The following is a 25,356-nucleotide window of genomic DNA, read 5'->3' on the forward strand; positions in this document are numbered from 1 at the left end:
TCTGAGAATGGGATCAGTCATCTGTTTCTACCAGCCCTCCTGTGATCCTGAGGCACGTTCAAGTTTGAGAACCAGTGATCTAGATTCATAATGACTTCTACCCTAGTTTCATTGATCTTATGGAAGAGTTTTATTCCATGTTCTGAGCTAAGGCCTCTACTAAGTGTGAAGTCGTATCAGTTTTTATTCTATTCTCAGGTGAATACTGCCACCAAACTTGAGAGAAAATGACATGAACAGATGAACTCATCTAAAATTAACCTTTTACCTTTCAAATGAGCAGCTCAGCACAGGCTGGGAGTACAATCTGGTTTTATTGACACATTTGGTTGGGGTAATTCATCCGTTTCCTGATAGCCAAGTAGGATACCAACAAGGCTCCAAGGATCAAGGTCCCAGTAAGACCTGCCACCCACAGAAGTTTTGAGTCTACAGGAACACCTGGAGGATGGAGAGGTAGATTAGTATGTGCTAAAACCAAGTGACTCTGTGTCCTGACAAAGACTAGCAGTCTTCTGCTATTGGAAGGTCAATGTCCTTTGACTAGAACAATGAGGAGTAGGAAGGAGGAAGGAGCTTCGGTTTGGCTGGTAGTTCGGTCTCTTCCCTCTTGGATACTTACGGAGCTTTTCGGGAGGGTCTTCAGTGGCTTGGAGTAGAATCATGGGGCCTTTGCTAGAAACACTAGCAGTAGTGTTCTGAAAACTGGTGTCAGAATTTCTTCTTCTTCCTGTTAGAGAAGTGAGACCTAGTAATTCATTGGTTTTTGCACACATAGGGCAGGGATAGAAAGTGTTATGGTACAAGGCCAAGTCTCTCTATGTAAAGCTTGGTTCTGTGCCTTACAAAAATCTCATTAAGTATATTAATATGTACTTGAACAAGTGAGATTTTGTATCTGATGCCATTGCCTTAGAACATCTTTATACCAAAGTCCTGGTGAAACTATCTCTGAACTGCCATCCCTTTCTAAATAGAGTACTTTGACAGTAAGATGTTTGTAATTCAGAGATCTTTCCCTGTGATTCAAAGGTAACTATTAAAACAACTTGGAGGCTGGGGTACAGAGAAAACAATTTAATGAGAAAGTGTAGATCTGGTTTACAAATGAAGTAAAACAATTTGATTTACTTGAAATATGAGTACAGCTTTACATTTTCTGTATCCTGTTGTGTTAAGAAAGATGCAAATGGAAAATGAAAAAGTGAGAAACAGCCCTGGGCATGGTGGCTTAGGCCTGTAATGCAAGCACTTTGGGAGGCAGAAGCGGTGGATCACGAGGTAAGGAGATCGAGACCATCCTGGCCAATGTGGTGAAACCCCGTCCCTACTAAAAATGCAAAAAAAGAAAAAAAAAAAAAAAAGATATCTGGGCATGGTGGTGCACACCTGTAGTCCCAGCTGCTCAGGAGGCTAAGGCAGGAGAATAGCTTGAACCCAGGAGGTAGAGATTGCATTGAGCTGAGATCATGCCACTGCACTACGGCCTGAGTGATAGTGTGAGACTCCGTCTCAAAAAAAAAAAAAAGTGAGAAAGAACACATGCAGGTAGAATGTGGGGAAAAAAATGATTTCTAGAGTTTGAGACCAGCCCAGGCAATATAGTAAGATTCCTCTCTATAAAAAATAAAACAGAGGTCAGGCACAGTGGCTCAGATCTGGATTTCTAGCACTTTGGAAGGCCAAGGTAGGCAGATCACCTGAGGTCAGGAGTTCAAGACCAGCCTGGCCAACATGGTGAAACCTCATCCTTATTAAAAATATACAATTAGCTGGGTGTCTTGGCACATTCCTGTAACCACAGCTACTCAGGAGGCTGAGGCAGGAGAATCATTTGAATCCAGGAGCTGGAGGTTGCAGTGAGCCAAGATTACACCATTGCACTGGAGACTGGACAAAGAGAAACTCCCTCTCAAAAAAAAAAAAAAAAGTAAGACAAACTGGGCATGGTGGAACATGCCTGCAGCCCTAGTTACTTGGGAGACTGAACTGGCAGGATCACTTGACCTCAAGAGGTCAAGGCTACCATGAACTATAATCATGCCATTGTACTCTAGCCTGTGTGACAGAGCAAGAGCTAGTCTCAAAATAAACAATGTAGAATTGTTTTAATTCTAATTCTATTTGTCAGTTGTAGGACCTCAATCTAAGATGATCTGTTCTTTAGAAGTAGTGATAGTATGCATATTTGAAGGTGTTAAATTATTTGATGTTGTATTTTGCATAGTAAGCACTATTTAGTTACTATGGTGCACCTCAGGATCACAGGAGGCCTGGTAGAAACAGATGACTGGTCCCATTCTCAGAGCTGGAAGGGACTTAAAGCTTCAGAGGTTATGAATTCCACCTCAATCAGGCTAGACAAATACAGGTAGAACCAGAGAGACATGTAGATACACTACTATTTAGAAGCATTGGCCCCAACCAACTGGAGAGTACATTTTAGGTCCAGTCCTTCTACTTACAGGTCTTTAGGCTGCATTGCCAGACCTGTCAAGCAGGTATAGACGTGTTTGTCAACTATCCAGGTGTATTTTGTTAAAATGAGACATAAGATAGGCCATAAACTGCCTTGGCTCCTGGATGAATTCAAGTTTATATAGAAAAAGCTAAGATTGAGAGTTACCAGAGTATTTGTAGCTTGTTTCAGGAGACATGGGATTCTGGGAAGCTAGTCATCTTTGTTCTATGGCACTGTAAGTACTTAAAGAATCCTTAATAAGATCAATCTTCAGCGTGAGTCATTTGGCCAGAGGCTAGGAAAGGTTAGACATGGGACTCAAGATTTCTTCAAGTCTGTCCTTGAACATTGACAGCTCAGATACTCACGGCTGAGATCAGGACAGGTTACCACACAGGATGGTATCTCAGCAGGCTGGCAGACTGACACGCTGCAGTGCAGATACACCTGGGAGCCAAGAGAATTCAGGTCATTTGTAGTATCACCATGCCATGGGTCTCCCCAGGAAGAAGTTTAAGGAAGTTATTGGAAAATTGATGTGGTCCAAGTTGGTATCACAATAGCACTAAAGAACTAGAGTCCAGTTGACAGATGTCATTCATGTGATTGGTAACACAGGGTGCTCTGAGGCATTACCAACAGCCAGCACTAAAGGGCTTCCTTGGCTGCTGGAGTAATAGAACACGGAAAGAGTTCTAAGCTGGGAAGGTTCAGAGCCCTGGTGAGGGGCATGGAAGGGAAGATCCTACCGGTCCCCTAAGGGCCTGCTTCACCGCTGTCGGGTCCACAAAGCTGAAGGTGAAGATGCTGAAGCGCTGGTGGTGTGAGGAAAATGGCAGACCCAAGGCTTTCTGAACTGGGATCAGCTGGGTCTGATAGTTGTCTCCAGTGTAGGGGCATCTAGACCAAGAGATCCAGCAGTCAGGATGGGCTTGACAGTCTCAACATAGATGCATGGAAGAACCACTTACCCCTTTACCAGGATAGGCCACTGTGGCTGACTCAGGGGGTCTGTGCTGGGTGTTGCCCAGCACTGATGCAGGAACAGCCCTAGGTAGGGGTCTGTTCTGTGAAGGATGGAGACCTCCACGTAAATGGGATCCCGAAGCAACTTCACCACTGGGTAGTCACCAACACCATAGTAGGATCCATAGTTTTTATCTGCAAGAGGCCAAAATAAGGATTTAAAGTGGTAACGTCTCAGTGACTTGAGAGACTGTTGCCCCATTAAACAGCTCTAAGTGTCTTGTTACTAAGTTAGGATCTTCATGCCCCAGAAGACTGGATTTAGACTATAGGCCAGCTGCTCCAGCCAAGGCGGTCATACCTTTGGCAATCTGAAGTTCCAGAGTGAGGGGTCCAGGCTGGGTCTCAGGAAAGGGTGGTGGGAGAGTGAAAACCTGGACGTTAACTGGGAGAGAGTTGCTACTTACTGAGTAGCTGCAGCTGACACGGAGCCTGCAGAGAAACAAGATTTTAGCTAGTGGGTTGTGGGAGGTGGGTGCCAGTTATACATCCTTTCTTAACTCAAGGAACCATTAAGTGCTAGGGAAATTTACAAATGTGAAGGATATCATTCCTGCCCTGCCGGGAGCTGTATTTTAGTTGGGGAGAGCAATATGCCAAGTAGGACCAACGTTTGACTTGGAGAGAAGCATAAAGAAATCAACATGTATCATGAGAAACAGATGCCTACTGAAGAGAAGATCAGGGAAGACCTTACAGGTACCTTTATATGAAGGTAAAAGAAAAAAAACTTAGGAGGGAGAGCCTCACCCTATATAGGACAAAGCCTGGAGGCAAGGATGTGCTTGAGACCCTATGAGTTCCACAGAAGAACCAGTCTGCAGTCAAGGAATAGTGAGTGAGGGACTGAGAATGTTAGAAGTGAACAGGCTGGAGATGAAGTAGGAGCTGTTTTATGCAGGGTCCTGATGCTCATCTGAAAGCTTTGTTTTTCCATAGCTTTAAGATGTGTGATCTGACAGATGCAAGGTGTTAAAGGAATTCTTTTGGCTGCAGCATGGACAGTGGAGAAGGCCAAGACAGAATGGGAAAACTTAGGCTGAAAAGGAGACCGGAGAAGGCCAAAATAAAGAGAATCCAGTTAAGGGAAATAGCACAACTTCAGGTGAGCTTGAGGCTTAGGTGGATTGGAGACAGCAACGCAGATGGCCTTAATCAAGTAGTGGGCGGTGTGATTAGTGAACCAAGGTAGCAGACAGGTTCTCCTGTTGCTGAGGAGTGCTCATTTGTGGATTAAGGGCTTACCGAGAACTCCTGTTTTATGCAGGAGGGGAAGTCGTTCTGGCCAAGCAGGGTCAGGTTACCCACGACCTTACCTGAAGATGCTGTCACGAGTGACGGAGCCACTGCTCCTGTTTTTCACATCTCTGGTTGCCACCAGTTCATTTTCATATACTGCTTGATCTCCAGTGATCTACAGAAACAGATGGAAAAATCTTCATTTCTGATAGCATTATGCTGCTTGACTCCACTTGCTCTGAGTCCCCGCAACACCACCCTGTTGTCTGTTACATTTCCTATTCCTTCAGCAGAGGCAAGAACACACAGCGGCAGCAACCTGGTCAGTTACCACTTTGCCTTATTTCAGGACAAAGGAATTGGAAGGGGAATTTGATTACCTAGAAGAGACAGCTGAAGCGCTACCAATTCCAGTCAGCTCCCTGGTTTCTTTCCTCTAGCTTCGTCAAAGACAACCCCTTAACTAGATCACAGCTGTGATGGTCTTAGCTAAACACCCAGGGGAGATTAACTTTTAGTGATGAGGCATTCTCCTGCCCTAGAGACTCTCCTGAACTCCAAGCAGTAGTCACGCATATCCTTCGTCGCCAAAGTATTTCAGCTCTCCCCCGTTAGTTACTAGGGCGTTCCCACCTGACTTCCAGAGCCAGGAACAGAGCCCGACTGCTCACCTGTTTTGTGGTACCACAGGAAGTGAATGGAAACCGGAACAGGACAAAGGCTTGCGTTGCTGTCACAGGTTCACACACACTGTCATTCCTAAAGGTCAAGTGCACAGAATCCAACAGCAGTGGTGGCGAGGCCACGTTCCGAGACACAGCGATAGAGAAGTGGCCCTCTCGGGTACAGTCCAAAGTCACTGAAACAGAGTAGCTGTGTTGAAGACAGGTCATCTCTCCCTTTATGGGGAGAACCAGATGAGAGTCTAACCACTTCGTTACTTTTAATCCCACTGAGAAGCTGGTGTTCCCAGCTGATGACCTCAATGCAAGATCGCCTAGTTTAACCCAGCATCTAAATGAGAGCATGGGGTTGAGTTTTGCCTCCCTGACTCATTGTGGGACCTCAAGCAAGGTATTGAGCCTCCTTACTTCAGTTTCATGTGTAAGAAGGGGCTAGTAGCTCCTACCTATTTTGCTTGTCAGTTAAGGTCTTTGAATAGAGTGTGCAATGTATTAGATTGGTGAAGTAATCACAGCTTTTGCCACAATGAAATGTCCAAAGCCGCTATTATTTCTGCACCAACCTATACATGCTCTTTGAGGGCGAGTTTATGTTAGAAAATCTCGGAGTAGGACTTGAGACATGCAGAAAGCAATAGCTGTAAAGTGAGGCTCCCTAAACAATCCCAGAACATCACCCTAAGTCGCTATTCCTTGGGGAAAAGTTAAGTTTCTGTCAATTCGCAGTTACCTGGCACTAGCAATTACCTGGCACATAGCCTTCAAGTCTGAGCATTATTGGTTTTATATCTGGATCTGGGAGAACAGACGATGGAAGCTGTAGAAAGGTCTGTTACATTGGGATCAAGTGTTCCAGGTCACATGGCCAAATAGCAGCCTGCTATCATTTGATATTTGCCTTCTGAGCAAACCCCTCTCCGGGTTTCACTGTAATCGGCACACGTTTCTTCAGCTGGTGGTAGAGGTGTGGTCACTTACTCACCGGTGTTTCCATAGTAGCAGGAATTCACCTCTCCAGGTCTGTAACAACAGCCCAGTTTCTCACAGTCTCCCCGAGAGATGGGTGAAGGTCCACATGGCAGCCTGTCCTCTGCTGGGATGGACCCACACCAGTCAGTACCTGGAACATCTTGGGCTAGGTTTTGAAAAAGAGTAACTCAAGTTAGGTCATGGAAAAGTTAGTCTTGAATACCCTTTTGTTACAAGCCATTGACATCGGATTCCCATAGATATATAGATGATTGAATTAGGTGTACCTATTCCATCTTGTAGATACAGTCTTGGGAGGCTGTCAACATTAAGTCACCTTGTAAGAGTGTCCCGACATTATTTTTTGAAATAAGAACGCTGACAAGATTGGTGGAAGCGGTGGGGGCTCCTTACTCCTTCAAGTAACAATCCTTCCTTCTGTTCCTTAGAGGTTTCTCAAGCCCTAGTGTGGGTATGAGTTATCTGAAGATTGTTTTTGAGTTCGGGTCTGGTTCAGAACTGGGGTGGGGCCTGTGATTCCTCATTTTATTAGTGCTCCCCATCCCGGCTATGTATTGGGAAGCAGAGCAGTAAATTGTGAGTTTTAGTCTGTTCTGACTTTGAGGACAGGCTCTCAGGCAAGACTTTCTGGAGTAGGAACCATACTTCCTACCATATTCCCTAGGGAAATGATCAGCTAGCCCCCAGCTGACGGTATGGGAGGCTTGTGTCCTCATCTCAGTGCACGGCCAGCTCCGTGGAGATGTTTCAAGTCCCCTTGCTAGCTTTAGATTTCTTCCCTACGATTCTTCCCATGGGTGAAAAGCTCCTGGTTCTGGGAGAGTTCTTTGAATCCCAGCTCTGTCACTCATCAGTGATAGGCCTTGGGCAAACTTCCTGGCAGGTGATAGCAGTAATGTTGATAGCACTCGGTTAGGATTAGGGAAGGTAACACCTGAGGTGCTTGCCCACAGTGCCTCGGTATTGAGGACTTTCAACTGGTAGTTATCCTAAGGACTGCCCATGGAGTTGAGAGTTGGGAGATGATCCTTCATTAGTGCCAGGTGTCACCGCACAGAGCAGGTCAGAGAAAACCAAGAGCACTTTCACCACACCCAGAACGTGAGAGCTTCCAGCCTTTACCTAGAAGATCCATAGGACACTTAAGCAGCTTCCTCTCCGTAACCATCTCGTGTTCTGCTGCACCTACTCCTTCAACTCCGACTGGCATGATGTAGTGGGAGTCCTGGAGAGACAGGCCCTTGGGAGTCAGCCTGGATAGTAGCATGAGGGGCTCCACCCAGCGTCCCTGGCCACTGAGTCATACTCACCCACTCAGTGACAAAGCAGCTGCTGTAGTTCGTTTCCAACACCACAGAGCTGCCCGGACCCTTTATTATCCAGGTGCCACAGTCAGAGTCATTCTGCAGCTTGTGCAACAGCCCTTGCTTGTCTGGAGGGGTGGGGAGAGGTGAAAACACACAGCAGTCAGTCCCCATCATCACCAGTGCCAGAGAGGACAGTCAGCCTCGCCATTAGACCCCAAGGAGCAACTATCAGTAAGAGGAACAAGAGGGAAATCAGATTCAGATCAGAGGTGGTTGTAACTTAGAGGATTTCTTTTGCAGAAAGATGTGAAAGGGGGAAAGTATCAAGACAGAAAGCTAGGGAGAACTCTTAGGTACTAGAGGAGATATACCATTGCTTGGCTAAGCAAGTCAAGTCATACAAACTTACCCCAAGATATTAGTACAGGAGGAGACGTTGCCTCCTGGCTGAGGTTTACAGTAAACTGGAAGCTCCCCAGTCCACAATGGAGCACACTGGAGTAATTCAATGCCTCAGGCTTATGCTGACCACTCAAAGCAAGAGATAATGATGCACACAGCAAGACGCACTGTGACAGCCACATGATGCTATCAGGAGTTCCCGCCGGCTGGAAGCTCTCCACCTCCTCTCCCAAGAGCCAGTGGGTCTCCTGCCCAGATTCCTTTATATACAGAAGGCAGGCCTGGTTTCAGCTGCACATCTTTGTGACACTCAGGTGGGATGCCTTTAGAAAGGATAATTCTTCTAGCTTCAGTTGCTTTGGGGCACAGTCAGCAGCTGCCTCATATTAAACACCACAATCCAGGCAGACTTCAGAGCCCAAGAAAAATGTAGTAACTTTTAGCTAACAAAAAGGAAAGAAAGCTTCCTCAGGGTTGCTCAGTATTGCATCTGTTCCATAGTTTATTTAGCTTACTGACTTCAGAAGGCCTCCCTCTAGAATTTTGCATATTTGGGTATGGAACTGCCATCTATGAGCTGTGGGGTCTGGGTAAGTTGTGAACTCTCTGAATCTTGGTTTTCTCATCTGTAGACTGGGAATGTGATCTGGCACTGGTGTGCTTGAGGATTAAATGAGAGATTCTAATGTCAAGTGCCTGGCATGGGGTTTAGCCAAGCAATGAGTGCTCAGTCAACATTGTTGGGTAGGAGTTGGGGCCCTTGAGAAGCCTTGTCACCTTCTCCATCCATTCTAGAAAAGTTCCCATACAATTAGAGTCTGTCTTGAAATTCTATGAAAATCTAAACTTGTTTCCTGAGAAAGGTTGATTTTGAACCCCTTCCTGGTCCTAAGAGAGAATCCTACCACAGCAATCTATCAACAACTTCCAGAGCATTTCATTTTGCTGTAACTGTCCTACAGTGCTTGCTCACAGGCTCTGGGGGAAATGTGGATTAGGCCATGAATTCCTCCAACTAGTTCTGCCTCTTACAGCGATTTTAAAATTTTATCATTGAGCAGGCTGGTCACAGTGGCTCATCCCTGTAATCCTAGCACTTTGGGAGGCTGAGATTGGTGGATCACCTGAAGTCAGGAGTTTGAGACCAGTGTGGCCAATATAGGGAAACACTGTCTCTAGTAAAAAAACAAAAATTAGCCTGGTGTGGTGGCAGGCCCCTGTAGTCCCAGCTACTCGGGAGGCAGAGGCAGGAGATTCGCTTAAACCCAGGAGGCAGAGGTTGCAGTGAGCTGAGATCCTGTCACTGTACTCCAGCCAGGTAACAGAATGAGACTCATCTCAAAAAAAAAAAAAAAAAAAAATATATATATATATATATATATATACACACACACATATATAATTTAGCTGTATTTCAGGCATATTTCATAAAGATGTCAGGGTTTCTTGCTTGCCTTTTACATTTTTGTTTTCCACATAAACTACAATTTATACACTTTGGTCACTCTTTAGACTAATGTCAGACCAGATCGTAGAGGAATTCTGAAAGATTTGGGGATGAATGGATACGTTCCCCACTGGAGAGACGAGAGCGTGGGAAGTCGTCTTCTGTAGTCTCCCACCAATGTTCCCAAATTGTCCCCTGACTGCATTTAGACTGGCATTTCTCAGTTGACTAAACATTATAGCCTGAGAATGTGTCACTAGGTATCTCTAGCTCTCTTCTACTAATGAAAGAGGACAGATAAGCATGCGTCTTCCTGGGAAAATTGGTGACCCTTTGAGCCACGTGATGAAAAATGACACAGATGGAATGCTGGATTCTGCCCTCAGAGACAAATGTGGCTTCCCTGACACCATCCACCTGGATTAGCTGCCCACCACCTGGTTATCATGCGCCATTTACTCACAGGATTTGCCATGTTGGATTGTAATGACCTCTTTCTTATCCAGTTTGCCTACTAGAAGCATGTGAGGCCAGGGACTGTTTTATTTGTCATTGTATCCTGAGTGCCTTGGATGTATGCACTCAGTGTTCTCTGAGTAAACATTAAATCCATGGATATGCTTTCTTTAGTGGCCATGTCCTAGGGCTAACCCCCTTGCAAATGTGGTTTCCAAACCTCACAGGTACAAATTCATTTCCTTTGCTATGAGCTCAAACTCATAACCCTTAGATATTTTTCCTTCAAGTAAATATCATGTGACTGCACACATAAGAAAGAATCTGAGGATTTGACTCATACGAGATGTCTCAGCAGTTAAAAGGCCGGTCTCCCGACTAGAGTTACTAATATCGCTTTATAGAGCAGTGAAACGTCAAGGAGAGTGAAGCATCAAGGAGGCAATATAGGATACTGTATCATACGAGTTTCGACAATAAGTGGACCTGCGTGCAAATTCTGACTTACTCTGCAACCTCTGTGAATTTATTAATCTCTTTCTCTCCGTTACAGTTTTTATGTCTGTAAAACAGGGATGATAACAGGGACGATATTATTACAAGATTGTTAGATCATAGATGAAATAATACATGTACAGTGCTTGTTGCATAATTGCTACATTATCACTAACATCAACAGGACCAGCCTGGGAGAGAAAGGTGAGCTGGGTGGCAAATGGAAAGCAAATGCCAAGCAATGCATTCATTTGCCCTCCATTTGCAGGGAGTCTGAGGAACAGCCTACACTTGTGAGGCTGCATTCCCAAATGAGGTCCTGTGTTTTCATAATGAAGTTGAAAAATCACAAAAGTCTGGAACTATGTGGAGCTATCTCGAAGTCCACCCAGAACCACACCAATCTCTCTGATGCTGCAGAGGGTCAAAGATGGATCCCAAGCTAATGCCAGCAGGGCTGGGATTAGGTAATGTCATGCTCATTCCTCTGCGGAATCTTCCAAGAACATCATCACTTAATTTCAGGATGGGAAAATGCACTGATAATGTGTGATCCATCTCGAGAAGCCCCAGGCTTAACAGAAAAAATATCCTCCCCACTATCATCACAGCATGAATGCTCTGTCCTTTGAATCTGAGAGGGCAAGGCTGTTCTTTGTCTTCTCTTATGTTAGAATCACCCAGTCATTAAAAAAAATTGTTTTAGTGACATTACAAACAGAATATGAAGCATCCTAATGTGTACAGACTTATCAAAAGCCCCATAGTTGACATAGATGAAACTGGAAATCATCATTCTCAGCAAACTGACACAAGAACAGAAAACCAAACACTGCATGTTCTTATTCATAAGTGGATGTTGAACTATGAGAACACATGGACACAGGGAGGGGAACATCACATGTGGGTGTCTAGGGGAGGGATAGCAGCGGGTAGGGGGTCTAGGGGAGGGATAACATTAGGAGAAATACCTAATGTAGATGACGGGGTGATGGATGTAACAAACCACCATGGCACATGTATACCTATGTAACAAACCTGCATGTTCTGCGCATGTACCCCAGGACTTAAAGTATAATAATAACCCTCCCACCCAAAATAAGCACCATAGTCATGGTAGTATTCATATGACCCACATTTTGTAGGTGGACTTAAGGATTCCCATTGTGTTGCTTACCAAAAGTCCCACACTGAAGCCAAGCTGCCTATTCCTCATTCACTGATCTGGCCACTCAGGTCTTGAGGGCAACCTGTGTCACTGGGATAAGGCAAACAGTGATTTCCAAAAAACTTCTTCCATCTGGTCATATTTACATCTGAGTATTTCAGTTTAACTGCAGACCAGGGACATAACCACACGAGGTCTGGACAGCATGGAGCTGTTGTACGACGCTTTCTGGCAACCGAGTACAGACTCCTTGCCTGACATGCACAGTGATTGCCCTGCTGTGACTGGAGCAGGGTCCTCCTAACTGGAGAGTGAAGTACCAGTCAAACCAGGCCCCAGGAAGCCCACTTCAAGTGTGGAGAGGCAATAATCAAAATTATCCCTCAAATATGGAGGGATGATTAGACCATTGTTGTGTTAATCAGTAATTAGGGAGCAAGGATGGCGCATCCAGCTGCTCTCGGCATGTGGTGGAAATTAGGACGCTTCTCTTCTGAAGGAAGATGTCAAACTTAATTTGCTGTAAGTATTTACATGGTTTTCCTTTTCAACAAGCAAGAATGACGTGTAATTCAGTCAGTTTCAATGACTTTTATTACCGAGTGTCTTCTTTCAGTACCTCTTTTATGTCCGAGGTGTAAGACCTGTCTCTGAAGTGTCTCCTATGCGACTACACAGCACCTGCTCTGTTCTGATGTCTTTCCCCACCTGCACCATGATGGGTGGCAAATCATCATTCCCTTTCATAGGCAGGAGGAGACCCTACTGAATGGATAGTTGGACTTTGAGAGGAATGTCAGTATGGTTGACCCTTGAATGATGTGGGGGCTAAGGGTGCCAAACCCCCCATGCAGCCAAAAACCCATGTATAGTTTTTTGGTCCCCCTAAAATGTAACTAATGGAATTGCCTGATGGGTTTGTCCTACTTCCTGCACAGGCAAGATCAATTCCCTGAGACCGTGGCATTGCAATGAGGAAAGAGTGCAATTGATGTGAGGCCAGCCACATGGGAGACAGTTATTATCAGTCTCTCTGAAGGCTTGGAGGTTACAAGTTTTCAGGCATAGTTTGGTGGGCAGGGGACTAATGAACAGGTGCTGCTGATTCATTGAGAATGCACTCTTAGTGGTACGGAAAATGGTCCTTGTGCACTGAGTTTGCTTCTGGATCTGGGGACCACAGGACCAGTTGGGTCGAGTCACAAGTGTACCTTTGGGTGGGGGTCAGTCAGTTGCCAGAATGCAAGAGTCTGAAAAATATCCCAACATATCAATCTTAGGTTCTACAACAGTGATGTTATCTATGGGAATAATTGGGGGAAGTTACACATCTCATGACCTACAGAACGATGCCTGGTCATCTATAAGTACACCTAGATCTTAGCAGAATTCCAGCCCCTCTCATCCTAACCTTGTAGACTTTCATTAGTTTTACAAAGGTGGTTTAGTGTTGGGAAGGGCTATTATGAACCTTGCTTTAAGGTTAAATTATAAACTAAATTTCTCCCAAAGTTAGCTTGGCCTACTCCCAGGAATGACCAATGACAGCTGGAAGGTTAGAAGCAAGATAGAGTCAACTATGTCAGATTTCTCTTATGTCATAATTTTGCAAAGGTAATTTCACTAATAGCCTATTGTTGACCAGAAGCCTTACCAATAACAAACAGTTGATGAACACATACTCTGTATGTTATATGTATTCCATTATATACTGTCCTTTGATAATAATGTAAGCTAGAGAAAAGAAAATGTTATTAAGAAGTCACAAGGAAGAGAAAATATGCTTCCTATTCATTAAGTGGAAGTGGGTCACCATAAAAGTTTTCATCTTTGTCATCCTCATGTTGAGTAGGCGGAGGAGGAAGAGGAGGGGTTGGTCTTGCTGTCTCAGGGGTGGCAGAGGTGGAAGACAGCCTGCGTGTAAGTAGACGCATGAGATTGAAACCCGTATTGTTCAAGGGTCAACCATATATTGATATTCCTCTTTCTGAAAGTGAAAGAATAGGTAAAGAGGTAGAGGAGTAAGTTGCTAAAGAAAGAAAAAGAGCTAAAATTAAAAACTTTTGCACTGAAAGTCTTGACTTCACCACCATGCAATACATCAATGTAGCAAAATTGTACTTGTACCCCGTGAACATATGCAAATGACAAATTAAAAAATAAAATAACATTAAGGACTTTTGGGTGGGTAATTACAGATAAGGTTAATGTAGACCAGGCACGGTGGCTCACGCCTGTAATCCCAGCACTTCGGGAGGCCGAGGCGGTGGATTGCAAGGTCAGGAGTTTGAGACCAGCCTGGCTAATATGGTGAAGCCCTGTCTCTACTAAAAATACAAAAAATTTGCTGGGCATGGTGGCATGCACCTGTAATCTCAGCTACTTGGGAGGCTGAAGCAGGAGAATCGCTTGAACCCAGGAGGCGGAGGTTGCAGTGGGTTGAGATTGCACCATTGCACTCCAGCCTGGGCGACAGAGCAAAACTGTGTCTCGAGAGAAAAAAAACATGTTAGTGTAAATTTTCTGTCCCAGACAGACTGTCTCTGTTGAAGTTCATGCCCTTCTGCCACCTTTTTGCCATCTACTTAAGTTTGGATGATGTTCTCCTCTTTCTACGCCATGGGGTTGACAGGCTGTCGTTGTGGGTAACAGTAAGTCTGAGCACCACAGACCAGTAGGGTCTCCTCCAACATTCCATCTCTATCAAAGCATATAATTGCCATGGGTTCTAGTTCTAACTTTTCAAATGCTAACAGAAATAGGAAGACCCTGACTCTAGTGATTTCAAGCAGTGTGTCTTAGAATTTCTATAGACACGGCATTTAAAGTGGCTCCTACCCACTTACCAATTATGTGTGCTAGCCTGTGGGAAATTACTCCTTCACTCCAGAGCAAGACAAAGTGGGCAGAAGGAACAAAGTTTATGGCCAGATTGACTGGCAGCTGGGCAGGCCTGAGATTGGCAGGTGCCACTGCACCATTGACTGGCTTTTCATTTGAGTGTGGGTGGTAACAGCTAATTTTATATTGTCATGCAAAGAACAAGGGAACCCCTGGGAAAACATATCCTCTTTAGCAGTTACTCAAAACAACACGAAACAAATCTTTCTGTGCAATTTTGGTTGAGAATGAGGGCTATTACTCTGATTCCAAAGGCTACTTAATAGGACAGTGGGCAACATGTGGATATATACTATTGAAAATGACAAATGCCAAGATGAGTGTGGTATGTGTGGGTGTGTGCCTGTGTGTATGCACAGAATTTGAAATTGCCTTCTGCAGTAGTTTATTAAGGCTGCCCTAAGAACGTAAGGCTCACTGGGAGACTCAGAACGAAGGAAGTTTATTGTCTCAAAGTGCTGGAGGCCAGGAGTTTCCGATCAAGCTGTCAGTGGGGCCATGGAAACTATAGGGCAGAATTTCCTTGCCTCTTTATCTTCTGGTGGTTGCCAGAAACCCTCGATGATCCTTGGCTTGTAGATGCATCACTCTGATCCTGGTCTGTACACATCACTGGACTCCCTGTGCCTTCACATAGTCTTCCCTTTGTGTGTATCTGTCTCTGTGTCCAGATTTCCTCTTTTATGTGGACACCAGCCATGTTGCATTAAGGCCAACCCTAATGACCTCATTTTAACTTGATTACCTCCAAAAAGACTCTATTTCCAAATAAGATTAGCTTCTGAGGGACTGGGAGCTTAGACTTCATATTATTTTTGTTGGGGGAGATATAATTCCACCTATAATACCTTGTAAGTTGTTTTGAAATTGCACCAGCCAAGTTAAACTTTGTTTGGGCTAGATTTTTTTTTTTGTAAAGATGAAATGAAAATGGTCTGTCTTTCCCTGTTAAACTCCCTTTTGAAAATTCCCAATTTTGCCTTGACTAAACTAAAGGGATTTTGTAATTCCTTTTTGTTTAGAGGGAAGGAATCAGTTACGCACCCCATGGCTGAATTGGTTGGTTCTAGTGGCTGTTTCAGTTTAGAGAGTGGCCAGACCTGGTGGGCTGGGGTAGTTCATGAGCAGAACATTTAGGAGGAAGGGTGCTGGTCACACGAAAGCTATTCTTGCTTTGGCCACTGCTTTAGGCCTGATAACTATTCTAGCACAATTGCTCTCAGCTAACTGGAGTTGATTGCTCTCAGCTAACTAATTCATGAAGGTTTTGCATCTGATGGTATTTTATATCATCCTACCTTGGTATCTGTGGGGGATTGCTTCCAGGACCCCTGAGGATGCCAAAATCTGCGCACACCCAAATCTGGCAGACAGAACTACAGAACCTGCGTATAGGTAAAGTTGACCCTCATCCATGGGTTTCGTATCCCATGAATACTGTATTTGCCATCTACATCTGCTTGCAGATGTGGAACCCATGACTACAGATGACCGACTGTATCTGTTGAAAAGTATGTGTAGAAATGAACCTATGCAGTTCAGTCCATGTTGTTCAAGGATCAGCTGTACGCTGTGCTCCTTCTATATGACCCTAACTTGACTGTAACCAGGATATTGCTTTGCTTTTCTACTAATGTGCCTTTTATGTACACGGTTTCTGCTTCCTGGAATGCCCACAGCCTCATCCGTATTTGCCCCAATTCCTAATTTTCCTTTGGAGCAGAGATTCTGGAAATTTTGTTCCTAGATCAGGAAGAGCAGAATCACTTGGGGACTTGTTAGAAATGCAAATTTGTGGGTCTCACTCCAGACCGACTGAATCAGAAATTTCAGCCGTGTGCCCAGCGCTGAGTTTAAGTAGCCTTCCAGGTGATTCTCGTCACATTCAAGCTTGAGGACCGCTGCCAGGAGCTAGAGCTTTCCAGGTGCTCTTCCCGAAGCACTGCCCAATCCCCCAGCTGGAGGTTGTTTTTTCTTCATTGGGTTTTCTTGTGTTATCAGTACTCCTTTTAGGGAGTGACTATTCCGCATTCTACTTTCCCCTTGTGGAAGGTCAGTCATACCTTTGTCTTCTCCACATTGCTTACCTCTTGTGCTCAGACAGTACTTGTTAGATGAGTGAACTCTTGATTATCTAAATGGCCTGCATCTATACTTTACAGGGGAGCTGGTTTTGCAAGGCCTCCTTCATTTTCTGCCACCCATCTGTGTTTTTGAGCTTACCTCAGCATACGAATGAGACTTCCTATAAGATCCCGTCTCCTTAGCATGGCCACCCGAGTCCTCTCCGGTCACCCAGCATGGCCTCTTTTCTCCCAGTGGCTGGTCAAGCAGAAGCCTCTGCAGTTTCCCAAACCCCCCTTGATCCCTTCCTCCCCTCTGCTGTGCCCTGTGCATTTTCTTTTCTGAAATACTCTCTTAGCCTTTGTTTATGTGTGTGTGCCTGCTTGCTCTATTTTATTTTTATATTTTTTACTCTGTTTTTTATTTTTACACTATTTCTTTTTTTTAAAATTTATTTATTGAGATGGAGTCTCGCTCTGTCACTCAGTTTGGAGTGCAGTGGTTTAATTGCAGCTCACTGCAACCTCTGCCTCCTGAATTCAAGTGATTCTTGTGGCCCAGCCTCCCAAGTAGCTGGGGTTACAGGCACCTGCTACAACTCCTGGCTAATTTCTTTTTAGTGGAGACGTGTTTCACTACATTTGCCAGGCTAGTTTTGAATTTCTGGCCTCAGGTGATCTACCCGCCTCTACCTCCCAGAGTGCTGAGATTACAGGCGAGAGCCACTATTTTTTATTTTATTTTATTTTATTTTTTATTTCTGAAAGAACCTAACTGGGCTGGGCATGGTGGCTCACGCCTGTAATCCTAGCACTTAGGGAGGCCAAGGCGGGCAAATCATGAGGTCAGGAGTTGGAGACCAGCCTGGCCAATATGGTGAAACCCTGTCTCTACTAAAAATACAAAAATTAGCCGGACGTGGTGGTACACACCTGTAGTCCCAGCTACTCAGGAGGCTGAGGCAGAAGAATTGCTTGAACCTGGGAAGTGGAAGTTGCAATGAGCCAAGATAGTGCCTCTGTACTCCAGCCTGGGCGACAGAGTAACACTCCAGCTCAAAAAAAAAAAAAAAACCTAACGGAAGCATCATCTCTTCTGGAAATTCTTCTGTCCCCACCTCCTTTTCTTTCCTTTTTTCTTTTTCTTTTTTTTTTTTTGAGACAGGGTCTCACTCTGTTGCCTAGGCTGGTAGGCTGGAGTACAGTGGCACGAACATGGCTCACTGCAGATTTGAACTGGGTTCAAGCGATCTTTATGCCTCCGCCTCCCAAAGTTCTGGGATTATAGGTGTGAACCACTGTGCCCAGCCTCATCCTTCCCCTTGATCATTTTAGTGCCTTCCTCTCTCTGGTCCTTTTCAGCGTATCTTAATCGTTCCTTCCTCTGCCTAGGTCCCTTACTCTGAAAAGGACCACAGTATCTTTTTTGGGGTAGTCTGTCCTTTCTAACTCAATGCCTCCAACATAGCAAGGCCTAAAAAAATACTTACAGAACGGGTGGATAATATTCTGAGAATTCAGCTTAAACATCAATAATACCCCAGGAAGCAGCAGGCCCCTCTACTCCCTGGTCTGTCTTTTACCTCAAGAGGTAGCTGTCCTCCCGGCATTCGGTTAAACAGACTTCTTTTCTAACCTTTGTTACACCTTTCCCTAGAAGGGACACTAGTTAAATGATTTTGCCAAAACATATTTGTGCACATACAAAGACATATAATGAAGACAAGTAGCTGCTATGTTCACTTCCCTGTAAGTAAATATCAATAATGAAATTTCTGCATTAGGATATTTTTATTCAGCCTGAACACAAATAACTCAAGTCATATGGGGTAGTCAGTGCTTTGGAAATAAATCACGTTACTTCTACTATAAACAACTAATGTTTACCTGGCCCCAACTCTGGGTCAAATATTTTCTAAGTTGCTAGGGATAAAGGGAAGCTCTCTCTTACCCTAATTTTCTTGTTCTCCCTCCCTCTCTCTTTCTCTTTTTCTGTCTCAATGATCTCTCTCATCAGATGCTCTCTGTCACAGACTGTGCTAGCCTTGAGGACATAACAGTAAATGAGAGAGACTTAGTCTCATGGCATTTAAAGATAAGAGTCTCTGAGCAATAATTAATCACACATGTGTTCCCTATGCCTAGCCTAATATCTGGCAATGATGCTTGTTAATGAATCAATGAATCAAACAATGAAATCGTGAATAAACTAATTTAAAATGTTCCTATGCATTTCACTTAAGAACGGTCAGCAGCTCACATTTTATTAGTGTGTGCGATTTGGGGGCTGTCTTTTCTGGCTGGGTGCTGAGTATTCCAGAGAATTCCCTTACCGATATTCTCCTCCTCCATTCATTTATCACTCTCCTCTTTTGTCTTTCCTAGTCTCACATATAAATGATAGGTTAGAGTCAGAACAAGAGAATCTATTCAAGGTTGCTTTTTATCTTTTTTTTAAACTTCAAAGCTCAGTTTTGCAGAGCCATCTGAATTCCTTGTGATGTTGACAAAAGATAAAGTAGGGTGCCTCCAAGTTCAGCAGAAGCCTGCCAACCACTATGTTTTAGGCTGATACCTGCCACTGGAAGTGCCACAAGTTCAAAAGGCCATAGAATGCTTCCCACTAGGAGTCTGCCGTGGAAGCTGACTGTGGGCCTCATCTGATAGCCTCACTGGAGAGCACCTAACTTCCTTTCCTGCAGTGAGGCTATTACTCACAAGTCTCCAGAATTGATGAAAATGGTTGCAAGGACAAATTTAGATAACAGTGGGGGAAAAAATGGCTTGTGGATCAGAGATGCAAATTGGCAATGGCATTGGTTAATGAATGAGTCCAATCTGTGTAAGAGGCTGGGGTCATGCATATTACCATCCCACACAGCGACACTGGTGAGAACAAGACTTTGGCAGGCATTTATCACAGAGTATATTACAAACATCATTAGTGAAACATTAATATTATGAAACATTTTAGAAAGGCTGAAGCAATCATCTCACTTTAATAACCTAAGACAGTTCTCATAGAGATCCTTTATTTTTTCCTCAAGCAGAAAATGAGGAACATGCCAGGATGATCAGATCTCACTCTGTCTGCAAACTGCAAACTGAAACGGTTGGTCATTTCATTTCTTTCTTCTTAAATCAGGTCTGCTTGATGTGTGACGTGCCGTGTATTTCTCTTTATTTAAGGAGACAGAAGACTCCTGCTGTTTGGAGGTAAGGGAATTGCCCCTTGTTGGTTGAAAATTGTAAGCTCTGAAGATGGATTTTTTAGGTTTGCAATAAACACTGAGCTGCATTTGTATCATCTTCTCCTATGCTTTGAGAAAAAAGAGACCTCTGATGCTCTTAGCATAATAGCAAAGCCTTTAGTCATTGAGGGGTACTTCCAAAGACACCTGCTTTTAACCCTTGGAATTCTGGCCACTTCCACAAAGAGTAGCCAGGGAAATAATCTCACTGGCCTCTGTCAAACTTCTTCCTGGATTCAGCATCTATTATATGCTGTGTAATTGTGCTGGGGATCGAAAGGAGTATTAATAATAAAACCAAAAAAGACAAATCTGAATTTCTAAACAATATATAAAATCACTGACTTATAGAATATTAGAGTTGCAAACAATTTTAGGGCGCTCCTATTTTTTATATGAGAAAATGGAGGTTAACTGGCTTTGCTCCGACTAGTTGGGCGTATATGAGAGAGAATTGGGACAAGAAACTAGGACTTTAGACTATTTAGAGAAGGATTTTAAGACTTAGATGAGTGTCAAGGCAAATACAGTGAAGCAATTCAGAAATAATGCAACCACAAAAAAATCTCCAACACCAGTATGAGACATTATATAATCAAGTGACAAAAGATGCGATACAGATAGAAGGGACTAGGACCTGAGCGCAGGGGGAGGCCAGTGACATTACAGTTGAGACTGTCTAAAGGTAGAATTTGGGTTTCAGCTGATGATGCTCGAGAGTGTTAAAATAGATGGTACGGAAAGAGGCTAGTCTAGATTTGATGAATTAATGACTAATAAATATTATAGGGCAAAGGGCAAAAATGATCAATAAACACGTAGAATAAGGAATGGACAGGATATAGGTGGGAGACCGTAAAGGGTCACACCCAGTAGAGAAGGGGATTTGTGCTGAGCGATGAGTCTGATGGACGATGTAGCCTTAGCTCCTTTCCTGTGCCAACGCCCTAGGAGTGAGAATAAAGGCATGAATAATTTAGATCTCCTGTCAGACCTGGACGGAGATCCCAGCTCTCCTAAATCCTAGCCTAAGGACTTTTCCATAGAAGCAAATAGCTTCTTGCAGCTGCTTCCTCTGGTAATATGTGCATATAGATTTTCTTTTGCGCAGTTAAAAGAACTTGGATTCATGCTTCCCAAGGTAGATTAGTCTGGGTTTTGTCTCAGCATGATAAGCCATCAAAAAATTGTAAAAATAAATAAGTAAACAAATTTAAACAACAGGTGACGATGGTATTCTACACACAGCTCAAGGGGGTCAATGGTGGGGAGAGAATTACAAGTAAATACAATTGAAATAAAAACTGAGACTATCTAGGAAGCGGGGGCCGGTTCTTCTGAATTCACTTCCTCTGAAACTGTGTGAATTCACTTTGGTCAGAAATTCCCAAGTTTTTGCCCCTAAGTGATCAGGCTCACTGCCCAGTTTCCCCCCCATCCCATCTGGAGCTTTCTTCTCTGATACTAAGTGATGTGGCAAATTGACATTACTGCAATAGCACAGGAAAGAAAAAGAACTTGTTTTGATTTACGCACTGCAGTTTCATGCTCCAGGGCATAGATAATTTAGCAGTGGCTTGAAATGAAGGAGAAAGCATTTAATGTCATGTGGAAATTTGATAATACCATTGGGTTGAATGTTATTTGCATGACTTTGGAAATAATTAATTTCCCAAATCTACTTTGTTGTCCAGCTTTATTAGTCTACTTGTTGTAGGTGACACCTTAATGGTTAGTAAAACTCTCAGGATGTGGGGTTGGGTAAGTATCTGCTAATGAAACCAGGCATTAAATTGCATTTTATTCCAATGTCTCAAATAGAGCAGGCGACATTCCAATAGCCTGTCTTCCTGAGAAGGAGAGATCTTTGCCCAGGATTGAGGAGACCTGGGTTCTATTTCCAACTCTGATGAAGACAGTGAACTCCTCCATGAGCAATTTACTCATCCTTGGACTTCCCGCTCCAGGTCTGGTGCATAAGAATTGTCAACTCGGCCAGGCGCGGTGGCTCACGCCTGTAATCCCAGCACTTTGGGAGGCCGAGGCGGGTGGATCACGAGGTCAACAGATTGAGACCATCCTGGTCAACATGGTAAAACCCCGTCTCTACTAAAAATACAAAAAATTAGCTGGACATGGTGGCACGTGCCTGTAATCCCAGCTACTCAGGAGGCTGAGGCAGGAGAATTGCCTGAACCCAGGAGGTGGAGGTTGCGGTGAGCTGAGATCGCGCCATTGCACTCCAGCCTGGGTAACAAGAGTGAAACTCCGTCTCAAAAAAAAAAAAAGAATTGTCAACTCATGAGTTGCTGGATGGATGGCAAGCTAGTTGTGTAATTCTGCGCATTTGCCTCTGGGTCTCAGTTTTGTCAGTTGGATAATAGAAACATCCTTGTTGATCATAATTAAAGTCCCTTTACTGCACTAAAATCCTATGACACAAGCCTTACATGATTTGGGTTTAACTTGTTTAATTATCATTTTGCCTCAATCTGATCAAAATGTTAGCTAGTAGCCTGAGATAAATTGAAAAATCTCCCTGTTTTTTTCACATGATAAGAAGTCTGTTTAAGGCAACTATTTTTAAAAAAAATCATATATAGACAGTTATGAATTATTTAGGCATGAGACCATATCAATAGCAATGAAATAAAATATTATTTTAAAAATAGTTTGGTTTTTAACTATTATTTTTTAAAAAACAGTTAAATTTATGGGTCAGGCTGCATTACTCTGGTCCATTTGACTTTATTTTTAATTTTAAAAATTAGCCCAAATGGGTGGCTCTACCATTATGAGCTACCTTGTAAGATAAAGGTAATGAGAAGAGAGTTTTGCCTGACATAAGAGCTTAAGGAATCCATAGTAAGTCCATTGCTGAATGGTGAGATGTGGGTGGAGTGTGATTTATTTTATATTTTAATGTAAATGCAATGTTATGTCCTTCTAGAGATTACATTTGTCTTTTTGCCTCCACTGAAACAAGAGCCAGAAATATGCCTTGCAGAAGTTTAGAAGAGAACGGCCCATCTTCAAGGATGGGTATTGGTCTTCCTGGAATTGCTGATGGGGTTCCTGGGGAAGGTTAAGAGCTCCTGGCTTTATTGATGTATCTTCTTTAGATGGGTGAGGCTGAACAATAACCCTGCTTATTGTATAGTGAAAAAGAGTATAATCAGATCTTTTGTGTTTTGTGTATTTAAAAGGGCAGGCTACTGGACCTCTACAGGATGGATTTCTGGTTGGGGAGGAGATTGAGTTGTTCTGGACCAAGGAGGTGGGTGGACACGGCAGAACCAGCCATGAGTAGGCGTGTGAAAGCCAACTGGTCCCTGGGTGGTAGCTGTGTGTAGCAATGGAAAGATCTGAGCCCTGAACTATGCATATTTAGTGGCACATTGGATTATTTTAACATTAAAGGAGTGGGTGGACCCTTCTAGAGACAGGCCTGAGCAGGTATCTGTTCAGATGGAAGCTTAGATCCTGCTGGTGGAGTAGATACAGGCAAGCCTTCAACAGGAATAGAGACTTCGGGAGGCAGTGAGCAGATTCTAGTTCTGGCACTGCTTGGGTGGGGACATGTCTGCTCTCCCAACACTCCCTACTTTTGGACTTCTAAAAAGTACCTGGACAATTCAGGAGGTAAGAGGCATCTAAGAGGTAGATAATAGACTTCCTTCTTTTTTTTTTTTTCCTATGCTTTTCAACTTGACACTAGTCAAGGTTGGAAAACAACCACATGTTCACCTGATCAGTGTAGTTGAGGTAGGAAACAGGAAGACTTCAGTGTACTTTCTAACCTGATATTGGCATCTAGTATCAGACATGATGTCCTATCACAAGTTTCTGTAACAACGTGAAAAAGGCATAATGCTGGGCGCAGTAGCTCACACCTGTAATCCCAGCACTTCCTTCTAATGATGCAGATCAGGGCTTGAACCATTCATTGATAAATAATAAAAAATATTTAAAATAATAAAGAATGAAAAAGTTGTACTGGCAACTTGAGGTAAGGGAAAAATTTATACTATTTTTACAAGTAATATGTACTCATTTAGAAAATGTAGAAAATGCAGAGAAGTAGGAAAAGTAAGAGCATTCAAATTCACAAACTCAACAATGATCACTGTTAATATTTTGGTGTGAATTATCCCCTTAAGGAAATAGTGCTTTAATAAATGGACTGCAAATATTCATGGGCCAAGTGCATAACTGTTGATGGGGGAATACTTGGTGCAGAGTGGTGAGTGAGGCCCACCCCTCAGGCAGTGCAGCCTTTCAGATTCCACAGGCACCTAGGTTTGGTTTTTATTATGAACTAAAAGCTCCACAAAGAATTTTTGTCTTGGTCACAGTTGACTCCCAGCAGCTAGAACGGTAACTGACCTATAGTTGCACTCAAAACATATTTATTAAATGAATGAATGGATGTCATTTGGGGTTACTAAACATAGCAAATAAATAACTAGCATTCTCCTTTAAATATACATTTTAATAAACTTTTTTAGTTTAAAATAATATAGCATGGGTATATTTGTGCTAAAAATTATATACCTGAAATTCAAATTTAAGTAGATAACCTGCTTTTTATCTTGTACCCCTTTTATGAGGTTCTGTTTCTTCTATATTTTCTCATTCTGTTGTATTTTCTTGTTCCTTCTTTTTGGGATATGTAAGCTGTGCTTCCCAGGAGAAGGGAGGTGGATGACTGAAATGTGACTTTCAGAAGGCAGAAGGAGGTTTCTCACAGCCCATTTTATCTAAATGGGCCCTTAACCTGCAGTCCTACCAGCCTCTCAAAGAGTGAAACTTTGCAGCTGGCAGAGGCGTGTATAACACACCTGTGCTGCCAATCACTAAAGGAACCATGCCTTGGGGAACCTATGGAGAAAAGCTCAATGGCAACTCAATGTTAGTGAAAACAGGTGAAGTGGTTACTTATTTAATGTTAGGCTGTGAAGCGAGTCTATCCTCAATAAGGAAAGGATAAAAGCTTATCTATGAGAAATTTCATATTCAGTTGAAATGAATACCTATCCTGCACCTTCTTTCTTGGGTAGTTGTGAATGTCAGCTCTCTCTGGGGTTCTTTCTTTAACCCACTTCTCTTCTTATTCTAGGTTAACTCCTCTACTCTCATAGTTTTAACCAATGAGTCACAAATCTAATATCTGTAATACAGTTATTCGTCTGATAGGTGAATGTAGAACACCAACTATGTGTGAACAAGATGCTTTGGGATAAAATAGTGAATAAAATATTCTTGTTCTCAGTTTTGATATTTGAAACAGTCTTTTTAGTAGAGATATAATCAAATATTCAGGAAATAGATATGAAAGTATTGTGATAACTGCAATGAGGGAAAACCAGAGTAAAATGAGCCTGGCAGAGATAAACACAAGGATGGTGTCTCCAGGGTGGAGAGAAAGGAGAGGAGAGTTCTACAAGACAGGCATGGCCAGTCACAG

General features: G+C 43.3%; 1 protein-coding gene across 4 annotated transcripts in view; it reads right to left on the reverse strand.

Annotated features, from left to right (window-relative positions):
- Positions 1-295: 295 nt before the first annotated feature.
- The window catches only part of ZP4 (zona pellucida glycoprotein 4), a 58,276-nt gene continuing 33,215 nt past the window's right edge, over positions 296-25,356 (reverse strand). For 2 of the 4 annotated variants that reach the window (XM_021666921.2, XM_064383635.1), the window contains exons 2-13: positions 8,116-8,551; positions 7,710-7,831; positions 7,522-7,624; positions 6,392-6,544; positions 5,398-5,585; positions 4,804-4,901; positions 3,789-3,919; positions 3,433-3,622; positions 3,211-3,361; positions 2,830-2,908; positions 623-730; positions 296-441 (exon numbers count right to left, since the gene is read on the reverse strand). In XM_021666921.2, the coding sequence (XP_021522596.2) occupies positions 314-441; positions 623-730; positions 2,830-2,908; positions 3,211-3,361; positions 3,433-3,622; positions 3,789-3,919; positions 4,804-4,901; positions 5,398-5,585; positions 6,392-6,544; positions 7,522-7,624; positions 7,710-7,831; positions 8,116-8,290 (1,626 nt within the window). In that variant the 5' untranslated portion in view covers positions 8,291-8,551 and the 3' untranslated portion in view covers positions 296-313. Of the gene's footprint in view, positions 442-622; positions 731-2,829; positions 2,909-3,210; positions 3,362-3,432; positions 3,623-3,788; positions 3,920-4,803; positions 4,902-5,397; positions 5,586-6,391; positions 6,545-7,521; positions 7,625-7,709; positions 7,832-8,115; positions 8,552-11,683; positions 11,757-25,356 lie in introns of all 4 variants that reach the window. The other 2 variants (XM_021666920.2, XM_021666922.2) reach the window with 2 other exon arrangements.

This window comes from Aotus nancymaae, unplaced genomic scaffold, assembly GCF_030222135.1.
Source record: "Aotus nancymaae isolate 86718 unplaced genomic scaffold, 86718_ANA_hifiasm-v0.15.2.pri h1tg000032l_0, whole genome shotgun sequence".
Classification (NCBI taxonomy): Eukaryota; Metazoa; Chordata; class Mammalia; order Primates; family Aotidae; genus Aotus; species Aotus nancymaae.